This window comes from Panthera uncia, assembly GCF_023721935.1.
Source record: "Panthera uncia isolate 11264 chromosome A1 unlocalized genomic scaffold, Puncia_PCG_1.0 HiC_scaffold_16, whole genome shotgun sequence".
NCBI classification, from domain to species: Eukaryota; Metazoa; Chordata; class Mammalia; order Carnivora; family Felidae; genus Panthera; species Panthera uncia.
The window spans coordinates 25,640,253-25,666,942 of record NW_026057576.1 but is presented as its reverse complement, the minus strand read 5'-3'; the positions used below and the strand labels follow the sequence as shown (position 1 = coordinate 25,666,942).

General features: G+C 41.4%; 1 protein-coding gene across 1 annotated transcript in view; it reads right to left on the bottom strand.

Moving 5' to 3' along the window:
• LOC125934010 (uncharacterized) overlaps window positions 1-22,071 on the bottom strand; it is a 110,159-nt gene extending 88,088 nt beyond the window's left edge. The window contains exons 1-4 of the mRNA XM_049647315.1: window positions 22,034-22,071; window positions 17,648-17,733; window positions 15,153-15,365; window positions 14,337-15,105 (exon numbers count right to left, since the gene is read on the bottom strand). Coding sequence (XP_049503272.1) covers window positions 14,337-15,105; window positions 15,153-15,365; window positions 17,648-17,733; window positions 22,034-22,071 — 1,106 coding nt within the window. The remainder of the gene's footprint in view (window positions 1-14,336; window positions 15,106-15,152; window positions 15,366-17,647; window positions 17,734-22,033) is intronic.
• Window positions 22,072-26,690: the final 4,619 nt, after the last annotated feature.

Here is a 26,690-nt window from a genome sequence, read left to right as displayed (position 1 = left end):
AAGCTGGCTATTTACTGATTCTGTTTATCTTTGGTGGAAAATAAATGAACCACTTTTCTTCAGATCCCTCTCCAAACCTAAGTGGTCCAGGGAAAAAGATCAAAACCCATCAGGCACTCAAAATATTATTTCATTATAAAACTCTATGATGAAGCAATGAAACCACTTTAAGATCTGAATTTGTACATGCTGAAAAAGAAATACAGCCAGAGGTGCCCAAGTGTCTTTCCAGAAGAGTGGAAATAATATTAATCAAAATGAAACATCTTGTAGGAGCTGAGCACTTCATACTCAAACAGAGGAAGTCCTAGTGGGGGAGGGAAGAAGGGATCTCTTGCAAGGATGGCAAGAGACACCAGCTACTTGCAGGAAGAGCAGGTACCATTGAGGCCGCTTACAACCACTTTGGCGTGCTGTTATGCTGGGTAAAATAGAGGGCTTAACCCTTGACTGCTGCTGGATACCCACACCCTTTCCTCAGGGACCCTAATGCCCAAGGACCTAACGCCACTCCCTTAGTAGGAGTCTTCTTTCACTTACTTTAAGATCTCCAAAGGTAATAGTTTCAACAACAACAACAACAAAAACAAAAACAACAGAAAACTAAATTCTCTGTAATATCTTTCAGTTCTAAAATTATAATTTAACCAAACATGTTAGCGAAATTATGGTGGGGGAGGGAATTATTTGAACGGGACAGTAACATCTGAATGTCGTAGACTCTGGCTGCAAGTTAACAGCTCTAAAAAGGTGGTAATGGCTTAGAAAAACCTACCGACGGCAAACAGAAACCAGAAGTCAAAGACAAAATCTTGATTTGTTGATTGGTTGATTTTTACCAAAGCTTGTAGGATTTTCTGACTATAAAGTCTCAAAAAACTCTGGCTTCTAAATTCAGTTAATTGGAGTGAACATGGCTTTAATAGGAATCCTGTAGATACAAGGTAACCGCAAAAAATACCAGGATGGTTGGTTTTATATGTTAATTTCCAGCAGTTGTATGTGTCTCTTACCATAAATTACTACACTGTACCTACACTATATTTCATAAGAATGTCATTGTTCTCAGTCAGTCACCATTTAATTCTGGGAGAGGCACACACTCCAAGAAAGAAAATAATCAAAAATAAACACCACCCATAGAACTGTCTGTATTACATACTTGTCTTTAAGATCAAGTTAAAGATTCATCTCCAAAAAGCATCCATCCACTCAAAATTACAAGCATACACTAGGTTATCCATTTGTTTATTCTGTGTCTCATTCTAATTCATCCCACCTTGATGGACTGTTGACAGCCTGCAATCTTAAAGGGCATCAGAATGAGAAAGAATGACAAACAACAATAAATGGTTCTCAAACCTCAGTTCCGAGAAGAATCCCTTAAAGTCCCTCTTTAGTCCATTTGCATCAGTACCTTGAGGTGGGCTTACATACCTGTACTTTTAACAAGCAGACTACCTAGATCTGAATAGGGGATGAATTATCCTTTGGGAAACAGTTATGTAGATAGTTAAACAGTGACTAAGTCACTTACATAGATAATCAAACTTGATTATATAACTCCATATTGGATCATTCCACTCTTCTCTTCACTAATCTTGTCCCTCGTCCAGGAAGCCATCACCATCATCTGAACTTGACCACTACTTCCAAGTCTGCTGTCTTGCTTCCACTCTTCCCCTCTCCAATCCCTTCTCCAGAACTTGCCAGAAAGATCTTACATACTACAGGTAACACATCACTCCTTGTAAAACTCTTCGATGACTGCTTAATGGGAATGGCGTTTCCATTTGGGGCGATGAAAATGTTTTAGAACAGACATACCAATGGTAGTTGGACAATGTTGTGAATGTACTAAATACCACTGAATTATTCACTTTCACACAGTTTGTGTTATGTGAATTTCATCTCAACTTTAAAAAAGAAAAAAAAATCCAAAAACTTCTCAATAGCTTCCCATTGCACTTAGGATAAAATCCAAAGTCCTCAGCATGGCTTAGCAGGTGTGGCATAACCAGGCCCTAAGCCACATCTCAGCAGCCTCCCCCCCCAGGTACAGTCTACCCTCACTCACTGCACTGCACCAACCCAAGTTATCTTTCAATGGCTCTAAAACCCAAGATCTTTCTCAGGTGAGGGCTTCACAAATGGTACTCCCCAGCTGGATAGCCCCAATCATTCTTCAGATCTTCATTTGTAAATTATTTTCCTCTATAAGCCTTCTCTGACGACTTCATCCTCTCTATACCCTTTCAGAGAAACCTGGTCTTTTCCAAGTTCTTGTCAAGAGTTCCAATTACAGAATTATTTGGGGTTACTTAATGTCCTTTCCAGTAAACTGGGGGCTCCCAGAAGGGCAGGAACAGTGATCATTTTTGTTCACTGCTGTATTTCCAGCACCTAGCATGAACTTGGCACAATAAGTGCCTATTCATTGGGCAGAAGGAATATGCAGCATGCTTTCCTCCAAAAACATTAAGTCTTTACTACAGAATGAGTACCAAGCTAGGTCACAATATTATGTGAGATTTAAATATATATCTACCAACATTATTCTTTTAATAACTAGATGAGAAAAATCAGAGACTACTCAGGGCCAACTCAACATAATAGAGTGCACAACCAATGCACAGAAAACAACTCTCACTTCTACAGTGCCTGCTTTGTGCTTCTTGATAGATTGAAGTTCCTAATGCTCAAGAAAATTCCATTTAAAAACTCTCTCCTCATGCCACAGCACATTACTGAGTAATGAGGAAAGAAACAGGGATTATATATTTACAGAAAGATGGAACCGAGGTGGGTAAAAGACCAGGATTCAGAAGGATGTCTTGGGAAACTGTTGGCGGCTCTCACATAGGTTCCACTTTCCAGGATAAAACTGTATAGAGTACCCCCAGAGGGAAAAGGACCCTGAACTCAGCCAGTTCTGAGAGATGTAGGAAAAAGGGAAATAGAGGAGAAACTCGCATAAGAGCAGGCATGATTGGTACTTTGTTACTAAACAAACTGTTCTTTCGCGATTATAGATGAGCAAGTGATTTATTTTTTTCCGATCTTGCACTTGTATTAACTAGAACCCTAATTTGTCCATGAGGCTGAAATATGTCTTTATTACTTGCCTTCAAAGCTTATGCCCATTTAAAATAACCTTATTTCTTTTCCACTGTCAGCTTGCCCAGAGCCGCCTAATCTACAATTCTCCTGCCCAACGCTCACCACTTCTGATCATTATGGAGAGCAGAGGCAAGCAAGTGGCCTTCCAGCTTCCAAAGAGATCCATCTGTTCATAACTGTGTGCACTAGCTGCAAAACACTCCCCAGCCCTGTGTCCACCACAAGGACAGAAGAACATCAGGACCTGAACACATCCAGAGCTCATGCCACAGGCTACTTTTCAATATTTAAATTCTTCTTCAGCCAAAGCTTTGGATTTTCCCCGACCCTAATCCACAGTCCCAGTAGTGGTTTGCATGGCTATCCATTTAAAGAGTATCCCCCATGTGTGCTGCAATGCCTAAGGGTACTATTCCTGGCCTTGGAAGATGGGGCACCTACAACTGGGTTATTTGTGTGACCTTTTACACATCTTAGTTGGAGATAGCTTGAAAGCGTTTTCCTTGCTCCAACTCCCAGTTCCCTGTGCTCACCTGGGGACCCGCCTGGAGAAAAGACAAAGCTGCTCAATGTGACCAGCTATGAGACCAATATGGTAGCAACCAATAAGACTGCTCTCCAACCGGGGGAAGAACCTGAGTGGTCAACCTTACCATCCCAACGCCTTCCCTAAGCATACTGTTTCTCTTTCATGTCCCTTCCTTAAGGTAGTATGTGTGGCCATCACGGTGGTTCCCAGCTTTGCTTTCAATGACATGGCTTCTAAATATGCTTTATACCTGAAGATTCTACGGAGTCCTATTACCTTCTGACAAAGACATTCTTATTCAAATTCTTACCATTGTTTTTGTTATAGAGTCACATATACTTTTATAGGAGAAGAGGCGGAGGACCCCTGTAATACAAATAGCATCCTCATGCAAGAAAGTGAAGTGACCAGCAAAACCAAATCCTAATGTAGCAGATGTATGCCCCATAAACCAAAGAACATTCAGGAGTGAGTCATGAGACCAATATGTTAACACGGGCATAAGGGTATCACACATGGAGATGAGGTCAGTAAGAACCGCTAGCAAAAAATAAGATAGGGAAGATTAGTAAAAGAGCGGCCCAAGGACAAAATAACAAAGACACTAGGGGAGGCTGCAAAATTACCAAATATATTAGACAAAGGGAAATCAGGTTGGAAAACCAAAGACTGGGAGCAGGTGAACAATCAGTAAAGAGACTGAGATTCCAGGTGGGAGAGGTGAGATTACAAGTTACAAATTCTGCGCTGACAAGAGCTTGCAAGATTTTTCCCTTGGAATATGCCAGAATGTCGGAAACAGAAAACCTCTCCAGATTTATACCATTTCCATGCTTTGAGGAACTGCAGAATATCTAACTAGGAAAACAGAAATCTCTTCAAGCATTTTTTACAAAGGAAATTTAATATAGGGACTTGGTTACTCAGGTGATGGTGGAGCAGAGAGCCTAACAGGATAGCGAGGCAATCCAGAGATCAGCAAGAGCAGGAGGCTGCTACCTCCCCAAGGCTGAAGAGACAATGGCAGGAGGTCATGTCTCTGGGGTCCATGGGCCAAGGTCACTTGTGAGCAGCTAGCACCAGAGCCAGTGTGTCAAGCACGAGTGGTGCTACAGAGGGGGGGATTCTCACTGCCAGGGATGCTGCACAAAGCTAGAGAAAAGAAAAAAATGCCTTGGTCTTGCCCTTCTCCCTGCCCTCTCTTACCAGTGCCTCCCACAGGCTGAAGACAGCAGGCCAGCTGACTCAGGAATCTAGGAGCAACCTGAAGGGGTGAGCCCCCTCCGACACAAAGTGGAAAAGGGGAGGGCAAGGAATACCAGAAGAAAAGGACAGAAACTCTGGTACAAGAAAGATGAGTTACAATAGGATTTAATAAGCAAGCTTCTTTTGCAATAGACATACTTTTAAAAGGTTTGTGTATTGCCATAGAAAGGCGCCAGTAATAAAGTGTTTACCTAGTAATAAAGTGGAAGCTATACCATGGCCTACTGACCTTCCTGCCATGTTAGGTGGCCCTTGATTCCACTCTGCAGAATCCCAGACTTGGAAGGGGGTTAAGGAATCTATTCTACATTACCCTTTCTTCAGTTACAGCTAAGCCAGCACAAGTCCAACAAGTGAATTTTTTTCAAAATTTTAGAATGAAAAAGACTCCTTGAAAAGTAAAAAAATATCCCCTGAGTACTGAATAGAAAAAACCTGGCACATACACCCAAATGATTACAAGTAAAACTGGGGAAATATGAAGAAGATATGATGGACTCTATCAACCAATATCCTGGTTATGATATTGTGCTATAGGTTTGCCAGATATTATCATTGGGGGGAAATGAGCAGAGTGTACGCAGAATCTCTCTGGGTTATTTCTTGTAACCGCACGGGAATCTACAGCAATGTCCGAATAAAGTTTAATTTAAAAATATCATAAATACGTTCATAATATTCTAAGGCTGCTCTCCTTGAATTGTGTTGAACACAGTCTCTCCAGCCTCCTTATGCTCACATGCCCCGTATTTCCACTACCTTGACTCTGTTCTGCCTGTTAAGCAAGGCCCAGTAAGCTCTCTGCTGACCCATTCTATAGCTTCTTATAATGCAGTCTTCTCCGTGTCATCGGCTCAAGGCTACTTTTGCAGAAATGTGATGGTGTCAAGTTGCTCTTGTTTGACGATTCAGCCTTGGCATGTCTGACTACAGACAGAGCCAGAATGTAAGCATTTGTACATGGGACAATTAGAAGGCTGCCTCCTTTTATTTCATATCAACTAACAAGCTTTAAGCTGTTCATTTCATGATTAAGCATTTAATTCAGAAGAGCTCTTTTTACAGATTTGCTCTTCCCTTCTCCTGCCCTCCTCTGTACCCTTTGGTCTCCTTTGGGAGTTGGTGGCCTAAGAGCTGGCAGGGGAAACTGCAATGAAAACGTGGCATTTTGACAGAGCAAGAGAAAAGAACCAGCCCCAACCCCAGCTACCACTCATTCACTTAGCTAAAATATAGGGTCTCAGAGAAGCAGGAAAAACAGTAGACCTAAGTACAGGCTAGGACTTCCAGAAACTGATGGTGGATGAAAATCTCCTCTTAGTCAAGAGTATGGGGGCGGGAGGGGGGGGGGGAATCACTATTCATCAGAAAAAGGACGTGCATCACAGGCATCTCTGCAACTCTCCTTGTCTATAACTCCACAAATCCTTCCTGTAAAATATAACTTTCTTCCCTTAATGATCTAGTAGTGAATTATTTATATTCTTCAATTTATCTTCTTGTCTTCTTTTATTTATTCCCAGACTTGTGCTCCTTAACTCTAGAAAGCCTGACCAAGATTACAGGCAAGGCACAGGAGTCTCAGCCCTTCAGGGGTGCTGAGCTTAATGCACAAAGCAGGGCCACGATGCATGGCAGAGAGAGGATTAAAATCTCATTTTTGGAACGGCAGTCAGCTAGGTGACCACACACATGCAGGCCTCTATGTCCTCTTGACTTTTCTAGACAGCTTTCCATCACAACCCATCCTGCATCCTTCCCCCACCTCCATCCCCACAGTTGCCACCTTCACTTTGGTGCTGACCATTGCTTGCCTGGGCAACGCCACCTCCTAACTGATCTCCAGGCTCCCGACTCTTCCTCCATGAATCCACTTGCCACACACCTGCCAGCATGATCTTGCTAAGAAGCAAATGAAAAATGACAATGCCTACGTCTTAATCCTTCAGTGGCTCTCCATCATCACCTGAGACCAAGTCTCCCAAATTTGCCTCTTTATAAAAACCAGTGGGGGCATTAATAAAAAATAAAATTAAATAAAGCAGATTCTTCAGTATCTTATGTTGGGATCCTCCAGAAACAGATCTTGAGACAGAATGTAAGTACAAGTTATTTATTTAGCAGATGATCCTAGAAGCACTGGTAGAGGAAAGAGAGACAGTCAACAAAGCACAGATATCTAGCAGATTGCCATTATGGGCAACTGAGGTTCAGTTTCACTAGGCAATTTGGGGACACAGTGTGGAACGTGTGTCAGTTATCACACCAGAAAGTCCAAGATGCTGGTGTGTTACCTCCCAGCTCCCTTCTGTCATTGGCCTAGGTCCAGTCCTGAGGCCATTAACTTCACTTCCCAACCATGCTGCCCTACATGTGGGAGAAAAAGCCTTCGCGTAGAGAACAAGAGGTACTTGCAGAAGCATTCTGCAGACATGAACTGGAGCAGTGGGCATTTGGGCAAATAAGTATGACACTGACCATGTCTGCTCCAACAGGCCATGTCCCTGAAGATTTTGGTACAGTGGGTCTGGGGTAGGACCCAGGAATCAGTAGTATAGCAGGAATTGCATGGAATTGTGTTCAAGAGGCAGATTGTGAAACTAACATCATGAAGCTCAAAATCTTGTATGGGTTTCACTAGGTCCGCCATTGTGTGTCTCCCGTCCTGCTCTCCAGACCTACTGATCCTCCTGCATAGTTACCTTTAAATTCACATTTGTGCAACTTCCCTGCAAGCAGCATATTCTCGTCTATGAGCAGGAACTGTGCCTTAAGAATCTTTATGATACCCAGGGCCAAATACTGTACCATTCATGCAGTAAATGCTCAATAAATGTTTGTTAAAGAAATAATCCTAAAAGAAAATAATACGATATTATTTAAGTGTTCCCTGGACAAAACTATCTTCCCTATGCATCAAAATAGTAGGTACAATTCTACTAGTGAAACTAAACACATAATTATATTAATATATATGTTATATTACATAATTATATTTAGAACCCAATGTATGCAACATACTCAGGAATCTCTCCAGGAAAGTATTATAGCCTTTTAACAGTATATACCTTAATACATTTTTCCCCCAAAAGGGAGTCTTGATAGAGATGGGCAAAGAGGGGACATGACTTGGCCCTGGTCAACAGATGTGGTAGCTCCCTCTCCCCAACCTGGAGTGACCCGAGGTCGGCCATGGGAGAGGTGTTTTTTAAAAACATAGCAGGACTAATTCTCTCACAGAAAAAGGGAACTCAGGAAGCAGTCTGCTGGAGCTTTGCTGATACGAAACTATTAATTAAGCCCTACAAGGGAGATAAACAGCTGGGTAGTGGTGGAAAGCTGAAGGATGTTTGAGACTAATTGGAAGCATGTTAAACTTTACCTACCTTGTGATCCTGCCATGGTTGTCCCCAGAGACACTATCACTCTCCACCTACTTCACAAGGATGGCACAGGACAAAGAAGAAAGACTTATTTCAATGTCACTGAACTCTTGGGATTATGACTTCATCCAATGACCAGAAATTTGGTACCTGGGATCTAGAATGGTAACTCTGGGCTCAATCCCTTAAGTGCAAAACAGTTGTTGTGGTTTTTAAGCTACTAAAAGTGCTCTCTTGCAAATGAGACCAAAGGAGAGGTCTGGCCACTCACAGTCACTAAAGACCTCATCCATGGCTTTTTTCCCACTGTTTGCGATGTTAACCACAGCCCCTTGGCCACATTCCAGTCTGGATAATTACACTGGGGCTAGCAAACCTCACCCTCTAGCTCCAACTAAATAAAGTATTCCTTTGGACTAGCTGCCATAACCTTTGTTCTGCTGCTGTGGGCTATTAAAGAGCTATTCTGTACTTAGGATGGCTGTATTTGTGAAAAATCAATACTCCTGGTATAACTTTCTACACTGACAAGAAGTATATTCCACAATATCTCACTAAGTTATTTTTTTAATATAGTGCCAGAAACAATTAGAAAACTACGGTAATTTCTTCTCCATCTTCTCAACTTATACTATTCATGCAGACACCGACTGAAGTGTTTGCAACATTATATATACAAAAGGAGGGCAGGTGAATATTCCACAAAATAGGTACTGTGTGTCTACTACATGCCAGGCTCTATTGTAGGTACTGGGAACTGTCGTAAGCGTTGTGGGTTATGTTCTCAGCATAATTTGGAAATCTTACAAAGGGAATAATTCAATGAAATTCTTCCTATGCTACTATATTTCTGAAAATCTGAATATATACACTTTACTAAATATACCAGCATTACCATGCACAGAGCTCCCAATAAACACACTATTCCTGTCCACTCTTAGAAGAGTCTATAGGACCTTAAACTCAATGTCTATGTAGGTATGTGTGTGGAAGGATATGTGTGTCTAAAAATAAGAAAATATGCTTTCTTGGCTAGCTTGGAGGGTAACAAATGGGATGCTGCCTATATATACGTATATATACCTATATACATATATATAAATATATATACACATATAGGTATATATACGTATATATACATATACGTATATATATATATATATATATATATATATATATATACACACACATATACACATATATATGCTTGTTTTTAGCAATCATCCTATTAGTGTGGGTGAGAGTTTACATGTTATAATAGCGGAAACAGACATAAGGAAATTGAAAACATAAATATCTTTTGTTTAAAGTTTCTCTTTACTGTATGAAAAAAAAACATAAATCAAGTCTTTTAGTGTTCTACTACAAGGATGAAAACAACAAAAGGGGGGAAATGTAAGTATTGTGTGTTTGCACATTCACATACACACACATTATCTTGGACTTGAAGATAGGATAGGGAAGTTAAATATCAAAATTCCAGTGAGTGAAATTAAATGCACGAATGACAGAATATTTAACATCCCACCTTGCAAAGAAAAATGGCTCAGAAATTTTAAAAAATAATAATAGCAATCTTGAAATTCCGATTAATCCTAGAGGATCCGAAACAAGTACTTGCCCTGGACAAACTATAACCAGACTGTGGAAAATAGTTTAAAAAATTCAGTGAAGTTCACTTGAATCTGCCAAATTATTATTCTGCTTGAAAATTCTCCTAGCTAGAACAAGTTAATAGCAGGCTTCCAAAACTAGGTTAAACATGCTCTAAATCAATTTATTCCCCCCTATAAATCTGCTAAAGTGCATGCTTTTCTGGTGAAAATGGTTCTTCAATGGTACTTAATACTGTCACTTTATTGTTTCTCCAACCAGACCACTTCAAGTTTTTCTACTGCAATTGTTACATTAAAGTTAAATGCCTATCTTTGACATAAATAATAAACAATGAAATACAGATTCTTTAAAATAGCATAAGGAACCTCAAAATGTATCACACAGGCAATACATTTCCTAAGTTCAGAAGAAATGCCTAATGATGCATCTGTGATCCAAGTTTGCCACCCAGTAATTTATTCATTATCATCTTAGAGTTAAGAAACAATCGGCACGATTACATCTCCCACAGATACGCGACTTGTCCTCCACCAACACGCTTCAGGTAGCATCTTTGGCAAGACAGCTTTGATAAAAGACTGAAATGAATATTGTAGCGACACAGTCTGCCCCATGTACTTTAAAGACCCCAAATCACTACACCAACAGTATTTCCACCACGTTGCAGACAGAAGACCAGAACGAGTGATTAATTAGCTGTAATGTTTAAACTCTCGCTGGTATACAAGCTGACCAACACAATCTTCAATCTCATCCCTGTTTAAAATTCACTCAGAGAATAATAGATCATTAAAGATTGTCCAAAAGTATAAACAATTACCAAAGCAAGGGATGGGGCTTCCCCACTTGGGGGGAAAAAGACAGGAGTCCTAGGACTTTTTATATTGAAGGGAGAACACATGATATACAATGCCTCTAACACCATAATCTAGCCTGGTGTCAATACTGAATTTGTACTCCCAAATATTGCTGTATTTTCTAAGTATCTTTATTAGGATAAAAATCTTTTTTTATAAACTTTATGTAACTAAAGGACAAGAATAATTCCCGGGAGGAAATGGGGGAAACTTTCCAAATGTGACCCAAGGGAAGACATTCTAGAGATGGTTCTGTCACCAGGGTCAAGTCACATGACCTCACTGTGCCTCAGTGTCCCATGAAATTAAAGAATGAGGCCAGAGCACAAATCTCTAATTCCCTGCTAGCAGTGAAATCCAGCTATCTATTTAGGTGTCACGGAGAACTCAAGTTTTTGTAAAACCCCAAAAGCATCTGACAGCAGCAGAAAATGTGCTTACAGTGTCTAACGACTATAAAGGGAAGAATGAGAAGGGTCTAAACAAGTCACCCTATCTTGCATCTTTCAGTTTATACTAGGATTAAGAGGGCAACTGAAATTAGATGCTTCATTTCATCCCACAGTAACAATGTAATTCTTATGACAAAAAAAAATGTAAATACTCTTTTTAAAAACATCCCCCAAAAGAAAGAGCTTCACCTGACTCAAATGAAACTTAGATCTGTCTCACTTGGAGGGCTTCGATGCTTGAGCTACAGTATGGGTATCAGGATGTGGAAGCAGCTGTCACTGCTTTGTTTTTCATTCACAGTAGGTGGTTGCCAAGCAACAAAATACTATTGTCTGTTTCCATGATCTATTGGCCAATTCTGGTAATAATGCTTTCTACAGTTTAAAACAGGGCCACCTTTTGGACAAGAAGAAATGAGAAACAATTTAAGAATGACAATAACACATATATAAATAAATACACTGAATGTACCCCAAAATGACGTGTATACATATATAGCTGTGTGGGTCTATACATACATATATTTTGCAGATATACATATGTGCGACTATATACATTCATCTTCTACCTACCTCAAAAGCCATCTAACTTTGATAGGCCAAAAACTAGAATCTAAATCCCTTGAAGGCAAATCAAAGTATGACCTAGAGATACAAAAACATAGTAAGACCTATTTTTTCAACAATAGCAATAATTTCCAGTTTGCCAGATGTATCAAATCTGTCCCTTCCATACAAAGTCCTACAATCATAAAATCAATTTTGTCTACTTATATAAAAATAATATCAAATGGAAAACCTTCACTATCTATCTACTTTGGAATTACCTAACATATTTAACATGCTGTAGGACTTATTGAGTTTTTATGTGCTACCACTGCGTACAAAGATAATAATTGAAATGGGAAAATACTGTTGCTGCTTACACCCAAGAATCTTAAAATACATTCATTTTTAAAATAATTGAATTGTTCTCCTTGGAATAGCCTCATGTGATTCCCCACTTTGTTTTGATATGGGTCCCTGGGGAATAACAGTCATGCTATGTTACTCTTGCATATTTCACTAGCTTGCAAATAAAATAACACACAGTGTACTCAATATAAAGTTGTCAACATTAACTTGCATCAGTTGCTGTTTGTTTTGCATTGACAAGGCTTCTAAAGATAAGAATTACAATATTCTTAGATGTACAGACACAACATCAAAACGGCCTGAAGGAATTAAAGCTTGAAAATGCTAGAGGCAATCACGTTTTGAAATAAAGAGAAATCAGTATCATTTATACATAATTTATACATACATATATATATGTGTGTGTGTGTGTGTATGTATGTATTGCTGCAAAGGACCTAAATAGCGCCAGAACAATCTTTGGATTTTATGCAATGCTCATCCGTCTTCCTTCCCAATATTTCAAAAGCACTTTGCCTTAACTATTTAGTGCATCCCTCTAAAGGAGCTTTTAAGTTCACTTTTTGAAATTCATTGCCACTTGGAAATCTGTATATTACAACAAAACGGGAATAAGCAAAATCCATTACATGGCTTGACATCATTACTATAAAGTCTCCTATCAAAAGGACAACGCCAGCAAAACAGAAACAAAGTGTGCTAATAATGAACTAAATATTATCGAAAATTACCCGTTTCTGGAACGGAGCCTTCTTCAGCAGAACCCACTCACCTCCCGGGAGTGCCCGTATGGGTTTCTCCTTCACATGTCACCCCATAACTGACCCAGTTGTTTTTTTTCCCCTTAGCTTCCCAAGTTTACCCACCTTTGTCTTCCTTTATCCAAGAAACAATTTCCCTCCCACTTTCTCCATCTTCAGATCTCTTAGCCACCCATTACTTTCTCCAAACTACTGGACTCAAACTGCAGCCCAGTCTGCCACGAACCGTCCCCACATGCATTTGTTTCCCTCATTCTTCTAGATATGCTTTCCAAATCTCTACCACCAAACAAATGCAATACTGATAAAAGCAGGGTTTCAAGCCAGTTTTTGTTTTTGTTTTTGTTTTTTTGTTTTGTTTTTTACTTACAGGAGCAAAATGTTGAGAGAAAAGGAGAAGAGCAAGAGTGTATTCGGAAGGAGAAGGGTGGGACACGGGGATCCTACCAACCCGGGCTTCCCCACCTGTCGACCCCACTTTCCCCATGTGCGCGCCGCGGGATGACAACCACAACACTCCAGAACCACCCCCTCCGGGAAGGAGGCGGGGTTACGCCTTCAACCAATCAGGACCCGCGAACTCCGGGTGTCCAACCTATGGGGTGGCCGTGGCCGTGCAGGGGGAGGACGTGGGGTGGTCGGGGAGGGGCCGCGTCCGTGGGAGGCGCGCACGTGTCGAGTCCAGAGAGGCAGGGAGGCGGAGAGGCGGCAGGCGTCCAGGACCTGAGGCGCGGACTCTGCACCCTGGCAGCCACCGAGTCCAGCTGCCCAGTGCCTCTTTTGCCTTCGACTCGGCGGGCCAGGACCTGCTCCCGCCGAAGAAGACACGTCCAAGGTGTCCGGGTTCCCCGTGTAAGGGGACAGTCACAAAATAACAACAGTACCTAGCGCAGACGAGAAGGGGAGTAAAGTTTCCGGCCCGCACCACAGCGGAGTCCGCCAAGACAGAGAGGACAAGTGATGCAGGGCGAGAGGGTGACAACCTGACAAGAAGAGGGTAGCGGGAGGGCTGCGCGAGCAGGGCTCCGTCCCGGGTGCCGTGCAGGGGGCGGCGGGCGGCTGGGTGCGCTGTCCAAGGTGCAGGGGAGGTGGGAAGCGCGCGGCGGGCTCGGAGCCCAGAGCCAACACGGGCTGGCGGCGGCGGGGAGAGCAGGACACAGCTGTCTGGAGCGCCGGGCACCTCCAGGCTCGCAAAAGTGACAGGGCTGGAGCTGGTGTAGAGCGGGGAAAGGCGCGGGGGGCTGCGCGGAAGCCTCCACGCTTCCACGTACCCCTCCCCACCAGCCTCACCTCTAGCTCTATTCCCCTCCCCCTCCCGGGAGCCCACTCCCCTCCAAGCCTCCGTCCCGGGGCCATGGCGGGGGCGGGACCGGGGAATCCCGGCACCAAGCCCGGACACCCCAGGGATGCTGCGGGCCCCGGAGCTGCTTGCTTACCTGGATCCGCGATACCGGGAGCGGGGGCAGCCCGCCGCGCGGAGCCGGGAGCCGGGAGCCGGGCGCTGGGCGCGGCGCGGCTCCTCCTCGCCTTGTCGTCCTCCTCGTCCGCTTCTCCCGGACTCCGTCCCGGACACGAAGCTGCAAGACGCGGCCCGGCTGCAGCTGCGGTTCCCTGTGCTGCCTCCGCCGCTGCTGCCGCAGACAGAGGACGCCCCGTGGCGACTGGAAGCCTGTGTGAGTAGCGGCGCCCGAGAGAGTGGGATCTGCTGGAGACTCCGCGGCTCGGGGCGCGCGGGCGTGCGCACGCGCGCCTGCGAGTGTGAGTGTGTGTGAGTGTGTGTGTGTGTGTGTGCGCGCGCGCGCGCCCACGGGGTGGGGGAGTCGCGAGGAGGGGGGGAGAGGCCAAGAGATGCTGGTAGGGACTGAGGCAAAATTCTTTGCCCCCGGAAATCCGTAAATCCGGCGAAGGAGGATCGAACGTGCGTCTCGCCGGGGGGAGCTGCCCGCGGGGCGGCGGCAGAGGGGGAAGGGAAGGCAGCGCAGCGCGCGGGCTCCGGATCCGAGCGGGTCTGAGCCGAGCGGAGCGCGCAGCCACGGATGCAGCAGAGGCGGTGCCCGTAGCCCTCGGTCGCGCGGCCCCCTCTAGGGAGGGGCCGAGTCGCTCTCTCCCGCCACCGCCGCCGCGGTCCGGACTTCTCGGCTAAGCGCGGAGGGACAGAAATCGGGACACTACGGTTGCCACTGCCACCTTGGAGGCGCTCGGCCCCTTAGTGGGCCGATCGGAGACCGGAGCGCACGTGGCCGACTACCGGCGGGAGTCGGCGTGTGCAAGCGCTGCGGGCGTGGAGTGGGCGGTGGAACCCCACCGAGCGCGGCCCACCGCCTCACCAGTGTAGGGATGCGGGGCGGGGAGCAAGGGTGAGGTCAGTCGGGAGGGAGGTGAGCTTGCACGGTCCGGGGGGAAGGGAAGGCGCTTCTTACTCCAGGTAGAATGCTGCCTCTTTTCCTCCTCGGAGGCCACTTTTCCTCAAAGTTAATCCACTTCCCAGGTAAAAGTGCCTCTTTGTTCGGATTCAGCTAACTGTGCAGGATCAGAGCAGCGCCTTTTTGAAGTCAGGCTTGGCCAAGAAGGGGCCCTTGTGGCCAGCCTGGCGCCGCTCTTGGCCTGTTAACTCCCATACTCCTTCATTCATCCAAGCCACGTTGTGTATACCTTAGAAACAAAAATTTTAGACACATTTACATACCTTCTTCCTAAAAGACATAGCGTCTTTTCCATTACTTGCTTTTCCAGTTCTTGCTTATTTTAAATTAGAAGTGCAATTTTATTCACCCAAGAATTTCTTGAAGGATCATAAGGTCTGAGTAATACTTGAAAATACCCTTCCTGGCGGGATTCCTCCACGCAGGGATTGTGTTTTGCATACTTTCGCATGCCCTCCAGTACTTCGCACAGTACCTCGTACATTGTGTGTTTTCTATAAACGTTGAATGAGTAACATTGTTTTTTAGCTTCACATATCCTGAAGGCAAAGACTTGGATGATGGGAAAGTCATTACCACCCCACTAGGCTTACTTGATTTTAACTTGCACCATTTCCCTGTGTGTGACTATTTTCCCCTCTGGCTGCCAGAGACCCAATGTAAAAAAAGACTACAGACAATAGTGACCCATTGTGCAGCCTTACCAAAGGGTGCAAGAAGAGAGCACTCTGCAGGGAACCCAATGGGATATCCTGTGTGTAAGAAGGCTAAAGCACACTTTATTTTAGTCCTGGGGGAATCTAATCTCTTAAAATGTGAAAGTCACTGTTCATTAGCAATTTATAATGTCCCTTCTAGAACAGAAGGACAGGAAAAAAATAACTTTTAAGAGAAATGCACATTTCTACTAGCTTGTCGGGTGCAAGCTTTTCTCTTATAAAGAGCATTACTTCATGGACACTGACCAATGCAAGGTCACCCCAGACTATTTCTGCTGTAGCACCAAACCCACGTCCTTCACCCTTGGTATTTCCACAACCATCCTCTTAGAAGTAAAAGCCCTCAGTTTTACCTTCCATGCTAAATTTCAATTTCTTTGAACTCAGGCTCTTGTATGAGCTGCTTCCCTCTCCACTCATGATATCACAGCTTTAAAATGTAGTGGAAATAAAGTGACAATTAAAATGGATTTGTTTGGGTGCTGCCAGTGTGTTCTCTAGGGGGGGGTCCTTTTAAATAACTTCTTCTCTGTCCCTCAGTTTACAATCTTCTTAAGAAGCCAGGTGCTTTTTTGTTATGTAGAACACCTATATATTTAAAACTTTTACTTGAAAGGAAGCTCTGGAACTTACAGGAGGAGCAGAAAAACTCTTGACACCCCAAATGGGTTCCTGACAGCCAACCTAAAATAGGTATGAGTCAAAGTCTTGCAAAATAATTTTAAAGCTTTGTTTTCCTTAGAGACATGCCTTTAGGCTTCCCAAGTGCTTGTCTTGGGATGCAGAATGTAACCAAGTTTTAACTTCTCTGATGACCACCAAAGGGGGCAGTCTTCTCTTTGTAAAAATAAATGCATTGAGAAGAAGCCAACATTTAAAAATAATAATGGGAGAGCCTGGGTGGCTTAGTCGGCTGAGTGTGCGACTTTGGCTCGGGTCATGATCTCACGGTTTGTGAGTTTGTAAGTTCGGGCCCCGTGTCGGGCTCTGTGCTGACAGCTCAGAACCTGGAGCCTGCTTTGGATTCTGTGTCTCCCTCTCTCTCTGCCCAGCACCCCCCCCCCCCAGCTCATGCTCTGTCTCTCCCTCTCTCTCAAAAATAAATAAATATTAAAAAAAAATTTTAAATAAGAATGTAGGCTTATAGCAATCTTAATTTATGTTCACTTAAAAGATAACAGAAAAGATAACAACATAAGATATACAGTGTTTATGACCCACTTAAAGATAAAAGTTTAGAGGGACAGCCAGGATCAAAATGCCATAAACCGTAGGCCCTCACGCTACTTAAACACTACATAATAATAAAATGTACTGCTGAGAGATTCACTGTTATATGTTATCATAAGTAGGACTGAATCAATAGCATAATCATAAAGGTCCTATTTTTCTTCCTAAAAAGGGCATGCTCCTTAACAGTAACTGCTTTTTTCAATTTGCAACAATGCAATACACTAGTCAAACATTAACTTTCTTAAGAACATAGTACTGGGGAAAGGTGGAGTAGGTAGAGAAACACTTTAACCTGATTTGACCACAACTAACTAATCTATTCTGTCAGTCTAAATTAAAAAAAAAGAAAGAAAGAAAGAAAAAGCTTTCTACCTCTGAACTCATAAATTTTGGGTGTGAGATGTATCATGGATTCTAAAGTCAACTTCTGCTGCTGGGAGCTCATGGCCTCACATTCTCTGAAGTGAGGTGGCAGGAACCGTTAGTTGAAGTGCTGCTGTTGGTTTTAAATGGTTGTGAGCATGCATAAGGAGACAGGTAATTTCCCCCCATAATCAGGTCCCAGATCACTTAGTCCATTAGAACTTTATATGATTAAAAAAAAAAAAAAAAAAAAAAAAAAAAAAAAAAAAAACAACCTTGACCTGCACCTGGACTCAAAGTGCCACTTTGGTACAGAGTGTCACTCGGGAACAAGGAGAAGACAGGAGCTATCCTGTTTGCATCCGTGCTTTTATACGTTGCTTTATTCCAGGTACTACTTACGGTGCTTAATTCTGAATAAAGATCTTTAAGAAAGTCAAAAATCAGAGAAAAAAAAAAGTTATACTTTATTCCAAGCAAAAGTAGATAGGTTTCTGTCATCATCAGTGCTGACATTTGTGGTACAGGTGAATATATTAAATAACACCCATTTTTAATAGTTTCTGATAGAGTTATGGATTTCCTGGAAGCTGAAGAAAGCTATGTATCCTCTCCTCAGGAAAGTGAACATATGAAGATGTAAAAACAATTTTTTTTTAATTTTTTTAATGATTGTTTTTGAGAGAGTGAGTGGCGGAGGGGCAGGGAGAGAGGGAGACAGAGAATCCTAAGTCGGCTCTGTGCTCTCATGGGGCTCAAACTCAGGAACCCATGAACCATGAGATCATGACCTGAGCCGAAATTGGACGCTCAACTGACTGAGCCACCCAGGCTCCCCTGAAGATGTAAAACATATTTGAGTAAAATTTCAGGAGTTAAGGGAATCCACTCTGAAACTGAGGTAAGGAATCCCTAACATACGTCCTTTGCACATTGAGATTTACAGCTATAGAGAGATGAATTGGTAGATTTACTAATATCCTCATTTCTATTTTTAACCTGATAATTTAGTTGATTGTCAACACCAAGAAGATGCATAAACAAATCAGGAAACCAAGCAAGTATTTATTGAGTACCTACTTCATAATTAATTCTGTTCCTTATGCTGTGGTTTTTACCAAAAAGTATAAAGTGCAATCTATTTCTGCCTTTAAAGAGCCTATCATCTAGCTATCATTATTCTTAGGAACAAAAAAGCTAACATAAGCATACTTTAGCACTTGACCAGATACAACAAGCCTCAATTTGAATTAACTAATACAACTTTTTAAACCAATTGTTAAACCATTCCGTTGAAAATTGGTTATTAGCGACCTATGTCTAAATGCATGTTTTTATATTCATACACCCCTAGTAATAATCACTTAGACTATTGCATGATGTATAATGTAAAAAGCTAGTTTATTGCTGTATTCTGAATTTTAGATTAGAGGTAAGAATAAAATTGCTGGCAAGAAAAAATGGACTATGTTGGCAATGGCAGCTATGGATTATCTATCACAGGATCCCTGGGCAAAGTGGAATTGATTAGGATATATTAGAGCTAATATTTCCATTGATCAAAGAATTAGGGGGGGTACCCATGCATTTTGAAGAGTCTAGGTCTACAGAGACCCAGCAGTCTATTCTTGGAGAATTTTATATAATATTTTATTTTAAATTATAAATGAATAGAATATAAATATAAAATAAATATTATAATATTTATTATTTAACATAACATACTATTAACATAATATTTTACTAAGGACTCTCCTTAAAACTTCTTAATTTTTGTCGTCACGGTTTCTTTTGGCTTGCTGACACAGAATTACTTTTGGTTAATATAATTTTTAAAACTGCAACTCCTTCACTTAATTCATGACAGAATTATGAAGAGTACAAAAGCACCAACATAAGGAAACAAGAAGTTTCCAGTGGTTAGAGTGTTACCATGAATTCCCCCTCCCACTTATACAGTGGCACAGACAGAAAGCCAGTCACAAAATTAGAACTGTGGAAAGCCCAACCATCCACGTGTTGAACATTTTACACAGCCTGCCTCCCCAAGGACCCCAGAGGCTTTCATGTGGGGAAAGCAGGAACATCAATCATATCTTTTTACTTTTCCGGCATCTTAGCATCATATAAAAATAGTACTGGGCACCAAGTCATAAGATCTAAGTTCAATCCTATTCTGGCCGACAGCTTACTGTGAGACCCGGGGCAACTCACTTTCGAAGCATCAGGTGGCCCTCCCGTGTAATGCGGATAATAATAACTGACTCATTGGTTAAGACAATTACATGAAATAACGTGAGAAAGGATCCCTCACGTCGTAGGAGCTAAGTAACTCTGTGAAATCTTGGGTCTAAATAATAATTTTTTTAAAAAATGTATGTGGCAGAAAATTGGAGCACGTACATGAATGGGAGGCTCCTGCAGAAATTTTGGAAGTTTTTGTTAGAAGATAACTCAAATAATGTTGAATGATTTGATGATTCCTGGGAGTCCCTTCCAAGGATATTTTAGGAAAACCACAGACAACCAAAAGTTGGCAGAAACAGACACATGCAGGATATTGTGGGTTCCATAATTCTAGAGGTGCTGTAATTCTATAAATTCTACTGCTATTGCAAAACCCAAGCTTTTGTGTTCATTTGTTTTTAATTAGTCTCTGTTTTTTTTTTTAGTCACACAGATTCTCCTTTCCCAGTGATGGTTTGCCCTGCTAACTTGCCTATGTGAACATTTATTTTAAAAATTAATACCAATAGTAATTTTTTAAATCAAGCATAGTTCACTGTTTTCTGCCCCCTCCCCTTAACTGTAAAAGTGGTGTATGTGTTTGTTGGGTTAAAAAAAAAAAAAAAAAAAAGGCAATGCAGAATGTATAAGGAAGAAAAAATTGCTGTTACATCACCTCTCAGGGACCAATCACCATTACTGTTCTGGTATATATCCTTCTAGACATTTTATTTGCATAGATTCATTCTTTAAAAAGTGATTCAAGTCAATGTTCAGCCATTTAAATGCATACTAGCATTTTAGTAAAAACGGTTCACAAAAAAGTTCAACAGTTTTGTTTTGTTTTGTTTTGTTTTTTCCTTTCATACACTTTTCTTCCAAGATGGGCCCTTTGTTCATCACGCAGCTTAAACAGGATTTTAACCAATCATCTTTGAAAACTTCCCCTCCTGGGGCACCTGGGTGGCTCCGTCCGGTGAGCTTCTGACTGACTTCAGCTCAGGTCATGATCTCACCATTCCTGGGTTTGAGCCCCATGTAGGGCTCTGTGCTAACAGCTCAGAGCCTGGAGCCTGCTTCAGATTCTGTGTCTCCCTCTCTCTCTGCCCCTTCCCTACTCATACTCTGTCTCTCTTTGTCTCAAAAATAAACATTAAAAAAATTTTTTTAAAAAGAAAACTTCCCTTCCTATTTCCCCACTTTCACCACTTCTAACAATGAGTCCTTTTTAATGACCCTTTAAAAACTTAGTCTCACCTTGAGCTGACGTGATCTGGAGTCACAAGCCCTGCTCCTTGGCCTCTGGCCATTCTGAGGGTGCTTTGCATTACTTAGCCTCCACCCCCAAGATGAGGTCCAGCTCTGACCTTGGATCTGGTACTGCATTCCCTGATGGAGCAAAAAAGATTCTTGATTTCAATAAGTAACCAGAGTGTGCATTGGAGTGACCATCTACTGGTTCAACAGAAGGTCTGTGTAGTGGTGAATTATTTGAGTTCATGTTTTATGTCAATTGCTGCAGGCAAAATTTGGGAAGTTTGTTTTATTTTGCTTTTAGGAGTCTATAAACAGTCCTTCGCAATGCAAATGCCAGCGATAATTCCAGTAGAATCTCCAACTTTCGCAATTGAGCATGTTCACTATTTTACCCAGAAGCTATCATTATTAATGAAACATATAACAATGTTTGTTTATAATTTTGCTGGTTCGCTAGTTGTACAGAAGGCTACAGGTTCCCAAAGTAAAACAACCACAACCCAATCTGTCCCCCTACAAATCCAAGAGACCAGGCCCTCTGCCACCGCTCTTAAAACGAGCGCTAAAGAACTGACAGAAGGAAAGAAAAAAAGAAAACGAGGTGAGATTAATTACATATAGTTCTCTGAGAAATATATGCCCTACATTGTGAATTACAAAAGTTTTAAGTAAATAAGTTACAACATTGTATGTACAACTCATAAAAGAAAATAATGAGATAATAAAATTCAACATATGAGACAAGCTATAATCTTAGAAATTGTATACAGGGAATAACAATATGTATTAAAAAGTTTCCAAGAATTGATAGCATGTGTCTGACATTAATCAAAGGAGAGAGCCATCAAATTTAGCAAATGAGAGAGTTTCAGCAACTAGAAAGGTATTCCCTTATTGCACATGATTACTTACCTTGATTCTTTCCTGTGCCAGATGTCATAAGATGCCATGTTCACACCATTAAATCTGAAAGGTAAGGTGAGGGCAGAAACAGAAAATCTGAGACTGGGAGACAGGATGAGGCCAGTGCTCCAGAACCAAGTCCTTGAGAGTTGAGTAGCCATGAAATGATCCTCGTATGTGATACACGGCTTGGTTGAAGCTCCAAGAGATGGATGCTATGCACTTTAAATTTGTTTGACTCTATTCTCAAAAAACAGCCTTTGAATTATTATAATAAAAACATTTGACCAGAGGAACTAAGAAAAATTGAAATAAATGCAACAATAATTTTAATTTACTTTCTGCTAAAATATGGTATGTTTTATATCCTTTAACCTAAACTTCACAAATTAGAATCACTAGAATATTTTTTATAGTTAGCATAGAAAAATAAAAATATGCAATTTAAGATCAGATTAAGCTAGATTTAAGTCACAGGTCTGTCACTCTCTGAGTAAACTTGGGTATGTTTCTTAACCTCTCTAGGCCTCAGTTTCTTCATCTGAAAATAGGGATAGTTTAATACCTAACTGTTAAAACATTTTGTGATGATCAATGAGACAACACTAAGCATTTCCCAATGTTGACCTGCCCCTGGGGGATACTAAGGGCATATAGAGTTTACTTTCTGTGATGGTTAATTTTATGTGTCAACTTGACAGGACCATAGGGTGCCCAGATATTTGGCTAAACATTATTTCTGGATGTGTCTATGAGAGTGTTTCTGGATGAGATTAGCATTTGAATCAGTAGAGGAAAGCAGATTGTCCTCCCCAAAGTGGGTGGGCATCATCCCATCTGCTGAGGACCCAAATAGAACTAAAAGGCAGAAGGGAGAATTTGTTCCCTCTGACACCATTGGTTCTCCTGATTCCCAGGACTTTGAACGCCAACCAGAACTACACCACTGGCTTGCCTAGGTCTCCAGCTTACACACAGCGGATTGTGGGACTTCTCAGCCTCCATCATCATGTGAGCCAATTCCTTACAATAAATCTCTTTAAATATAGATATTGGTTCTACTTCTCTGCAGAACCCTGACCAGCATACCTTCCTCCACCACCAAATGGACTTTTGAGTTCACATGTCTGTTTTCTCTACATTTCTTCAAAATGTCAGTTATCTCTTCTAGTTTGTATCAGTGCAACTGATCATAGCTTCTCCTCCGCTCCAAAGAGAATTCCATTTCACAGACTTGGGAACATCTATTTTTCAATACAAATAGTCTCACTTTACTTACTTCCCATGTCTAGACTGTATTCTGAATACATAAAGTATTTATTGGAATTCAGTTTTTCAGATACACTGACATCTGTAAAAGAGCAACCCAAGCAGAAAGGCATACATCTGACCTTCCTCCTTCCTGATCAACTCTGCTCACCCTTCACGTCATACCACATATTCACCCTGAAAGGAATCAGTTTCTTGTGATTTCAGCTAGTATGAATCAGTTCCTCAGGGCCAGACCACTACTCAGTTTTTTGAAACTGCAAAACTGTGGACCAAGCCCCAGACCATGAAGATTTCATTAAGGGTTACATCCTATGTGATCCAGCCTGAAACATTCAGTGCTTCCTATCATAAAAATCACAAGTTTTTGGAAATAAATGAACTGAATTTCTTTTTCATATTTAAGATACTCCAAGAGTTTGCACATGGAACATGTGTATATTTATATTTCTTAATCTGTGGCATATAAGGGATTTATAATCAAAGTATGAAGAAGAGTTTCCTGATAAAGTGATTCTATCCAAATTGAGTTAAGAAAGACAGTGGAATTGTCCTTTTATATATGTCCATATGAAGCTCTTTATAAACAGGTCTAAATAAAAGTGTTTATATACAGTACTTACTAAATCCAGACATTAGTGGTCAATCAAGTACTCTTTGTTTTTAATGTTTATTTATTTTGAAAGATAGAGTATGTGAGCAAGGGAGGGACAGAGAGAGAGGGAGACAGAGAATCCCAAGCAGACTTCACGCTGTCAGCACAGAGCCCCATGTGGGGCTTGAATTCCCAAACCGCAAGATCATGACCTGAGCTGAAATCAAGAGTCAGTCATTTAACCGACTGACCACTCATGCACCCCTCAAGTACTCTTTTACTCAGATGATTCTCTGATACTGTAGTATAGGAAAAGCCAGACCAAGATGTTATTGTGATACATTTTAATGGTTTTATTCAATGACAATTATAGAAGGAAAAATGAAAATAAATAGCAGTTGGACTTTAGCAGCTGTTTTAGTGAGATAATCTCCATTTTAGATTTCTAGAATAGAGATAGTAGTCTGGGAGAGAAGAAACAAGATTTTGTTCTTACGTGGTAAATGATCTTGTGTTAAAGATACTGTTTTTATTGTAGGAGGGTGGGGAGAGAGGGAATATGATATGCCAGTCTACCTGCTATGGATGGAATGTGTCCCCCCCAACACATGTTGAAATCCTACCCCCTAAAATGACGTTATTGGTATTAGGATGTGGGACTTTTGGGAGGATACATCTAATAAGGTCATGAGGGTGGAGCCTTCAAGAAAGGGATTAATGTCCTTACGAGAAGAAATACAAAAGCTTGCTTTCCACTTTATGAGGGTATATGGAAGAGATGGTCATCTGCAAGCTAGGAAGAGAGGCTTCACCAACTGCAGAATCAGCCAGCACCCTGATCTTGGACTGACTAGCCTTCAGAACTGCAAGAAATAAATGTTGGTTGTTTTAGCCACCCAGTCAGTGTTATTCTGTAATAGCCTGAACTAAGACCCTACCCCAAGAGTTAATGTAGTAGTTGTTGTCTTTTACTTTAACTGCCATGTAGTGATCTGTTCTTGGACTAGAAGACTGTTAGTTCCAGGGAATCATTAACGTCTTGCTAACAACCATGCATAATTATGTGAATGTGTATGTGTTTTACTCATATAATCTTTGTCATTAATACAGTTAACTAGAACCTTGTTTCATTCTTACAGTGGAAATGTCAATTATGACTTTGGGTTTATCTTATATTTTTCAAAGCCATTTTTACTCTCTTTTCAGATTCCATGTTATACATTACTACTTATAGCTGGATGCAAATAAAATAAATGCTTTAAATGTTTTGGTAAATCTCCCATCAAGGCTCTTTTTTTGAGCATCTTAAATATAGGAAAGAAATATGTACTATAGGTATGCAAAACCATAATCACAATCACACCTTCACAGTTTGGGCGCCTAGGTGACTCAGTCGGTTAAGCGTCCAACTTCAGCTCAGGTCACGAACTCGCCACTTGTGAGTTCGAGCCCCGAGTTGGGCTTTTTGCTGACAGCTCAGAGCCTGGAGTCTGTTTCCCATTCTGCGTCTCCCTCTCTCTCTGCCCCTCTCCCACTCATGCTCTGTCTCTTTCTCTCAAAAATAAATAAACGTTAAAAAAAAAATTAAACCTTCACGGTTTAATTGACATTCCTTAAGAAGGCAGTGTTTGCTCAGAACTACCATTTCACAGAATCCTTCTAATGACTGCATCACTCTGGAAACCAATGCAATTGACTTATAAATTCTACAAGTGGAATAAGATGAGGGGTACAAGGGACGATGCTTCCAAATTCAATCCATGCTTTGAATTTGCTTTTTAATTTATTTTCCAGGTCTTTCTTTTCCTAGCCTGTTATGATGGTGCTTTGTTGTAGACTGTTGATTTATTTATGAGGAGTGAAGATGGAAAATATATCCTTGTGTCAGAAAGCCTGGGTTCAAGCCATGCGTCTCCCACTTACTGTCTTACTTTGAGTAAATTATTTTACCAGCTCCTGCTCAGTATTTTCATCTCTAAATTAGAGAAAATGGTAATGCTCATCTCCCAAAGCTATTATGAAGATTAAATTGAATTTTTCACATAAAAATTTTGTAAAATCTAAGGCATCGTATAAATGCTAAAACATTTGGAGGGTATTACTACAGTTGTTACTATTTTAAAATATTAATATTTTCAAAGCTAAATATAGTAACACAGTCAACCATGAACTAATTTACTTGGCATAGTTTCTAGAGCAAAATAAAGAATGCATTTGCAAAGTGAGCTGCTGTTCGTTCATCTCACACCAGTGATTCACTCTTCTAAGACTCAGCCTGGTACAAAGCATGTAGTAAGGTGTTCAGTACATCATGTTATTTATCCCCTTCTTTTAAAAAAAAATTTTTAATGTTTATTTATTTTTGAGACCGAGACAGAGCATGAGTGGGGGAGGGGTAGAGAGAGAGGGAGACACAGAATCCGAAGGAGTCTCCATGCTCTGAGCTGTCAGCACAGAGCCTGACGCGGGGCTCGAACTCACAGACCGTGAGATCGTGACCTGAGCTGAAGTCAGACGCTTAACCGACTGAGCCTCCCAGGTGCCCCTCCCCTTCTTTTAAAACAACTTTATTTCTTTTCAATCCTCCCGTACCTTTCCTCTTGGTTTATATTATTGGGATTATATTTTTGCAGTAAGCAAATATCCCAAGGACTATGAAAAATGCTGATAGCATTTTTCCATCTAAGAACCACATTGGCCCTTTATAAACACATTAATGATCATCACACAACATTGTCTATCTTGAATGTTTTCGCATCTTTTTATCATGCATGTCTGCCTAGTTTAAAATCACAGGGCAGG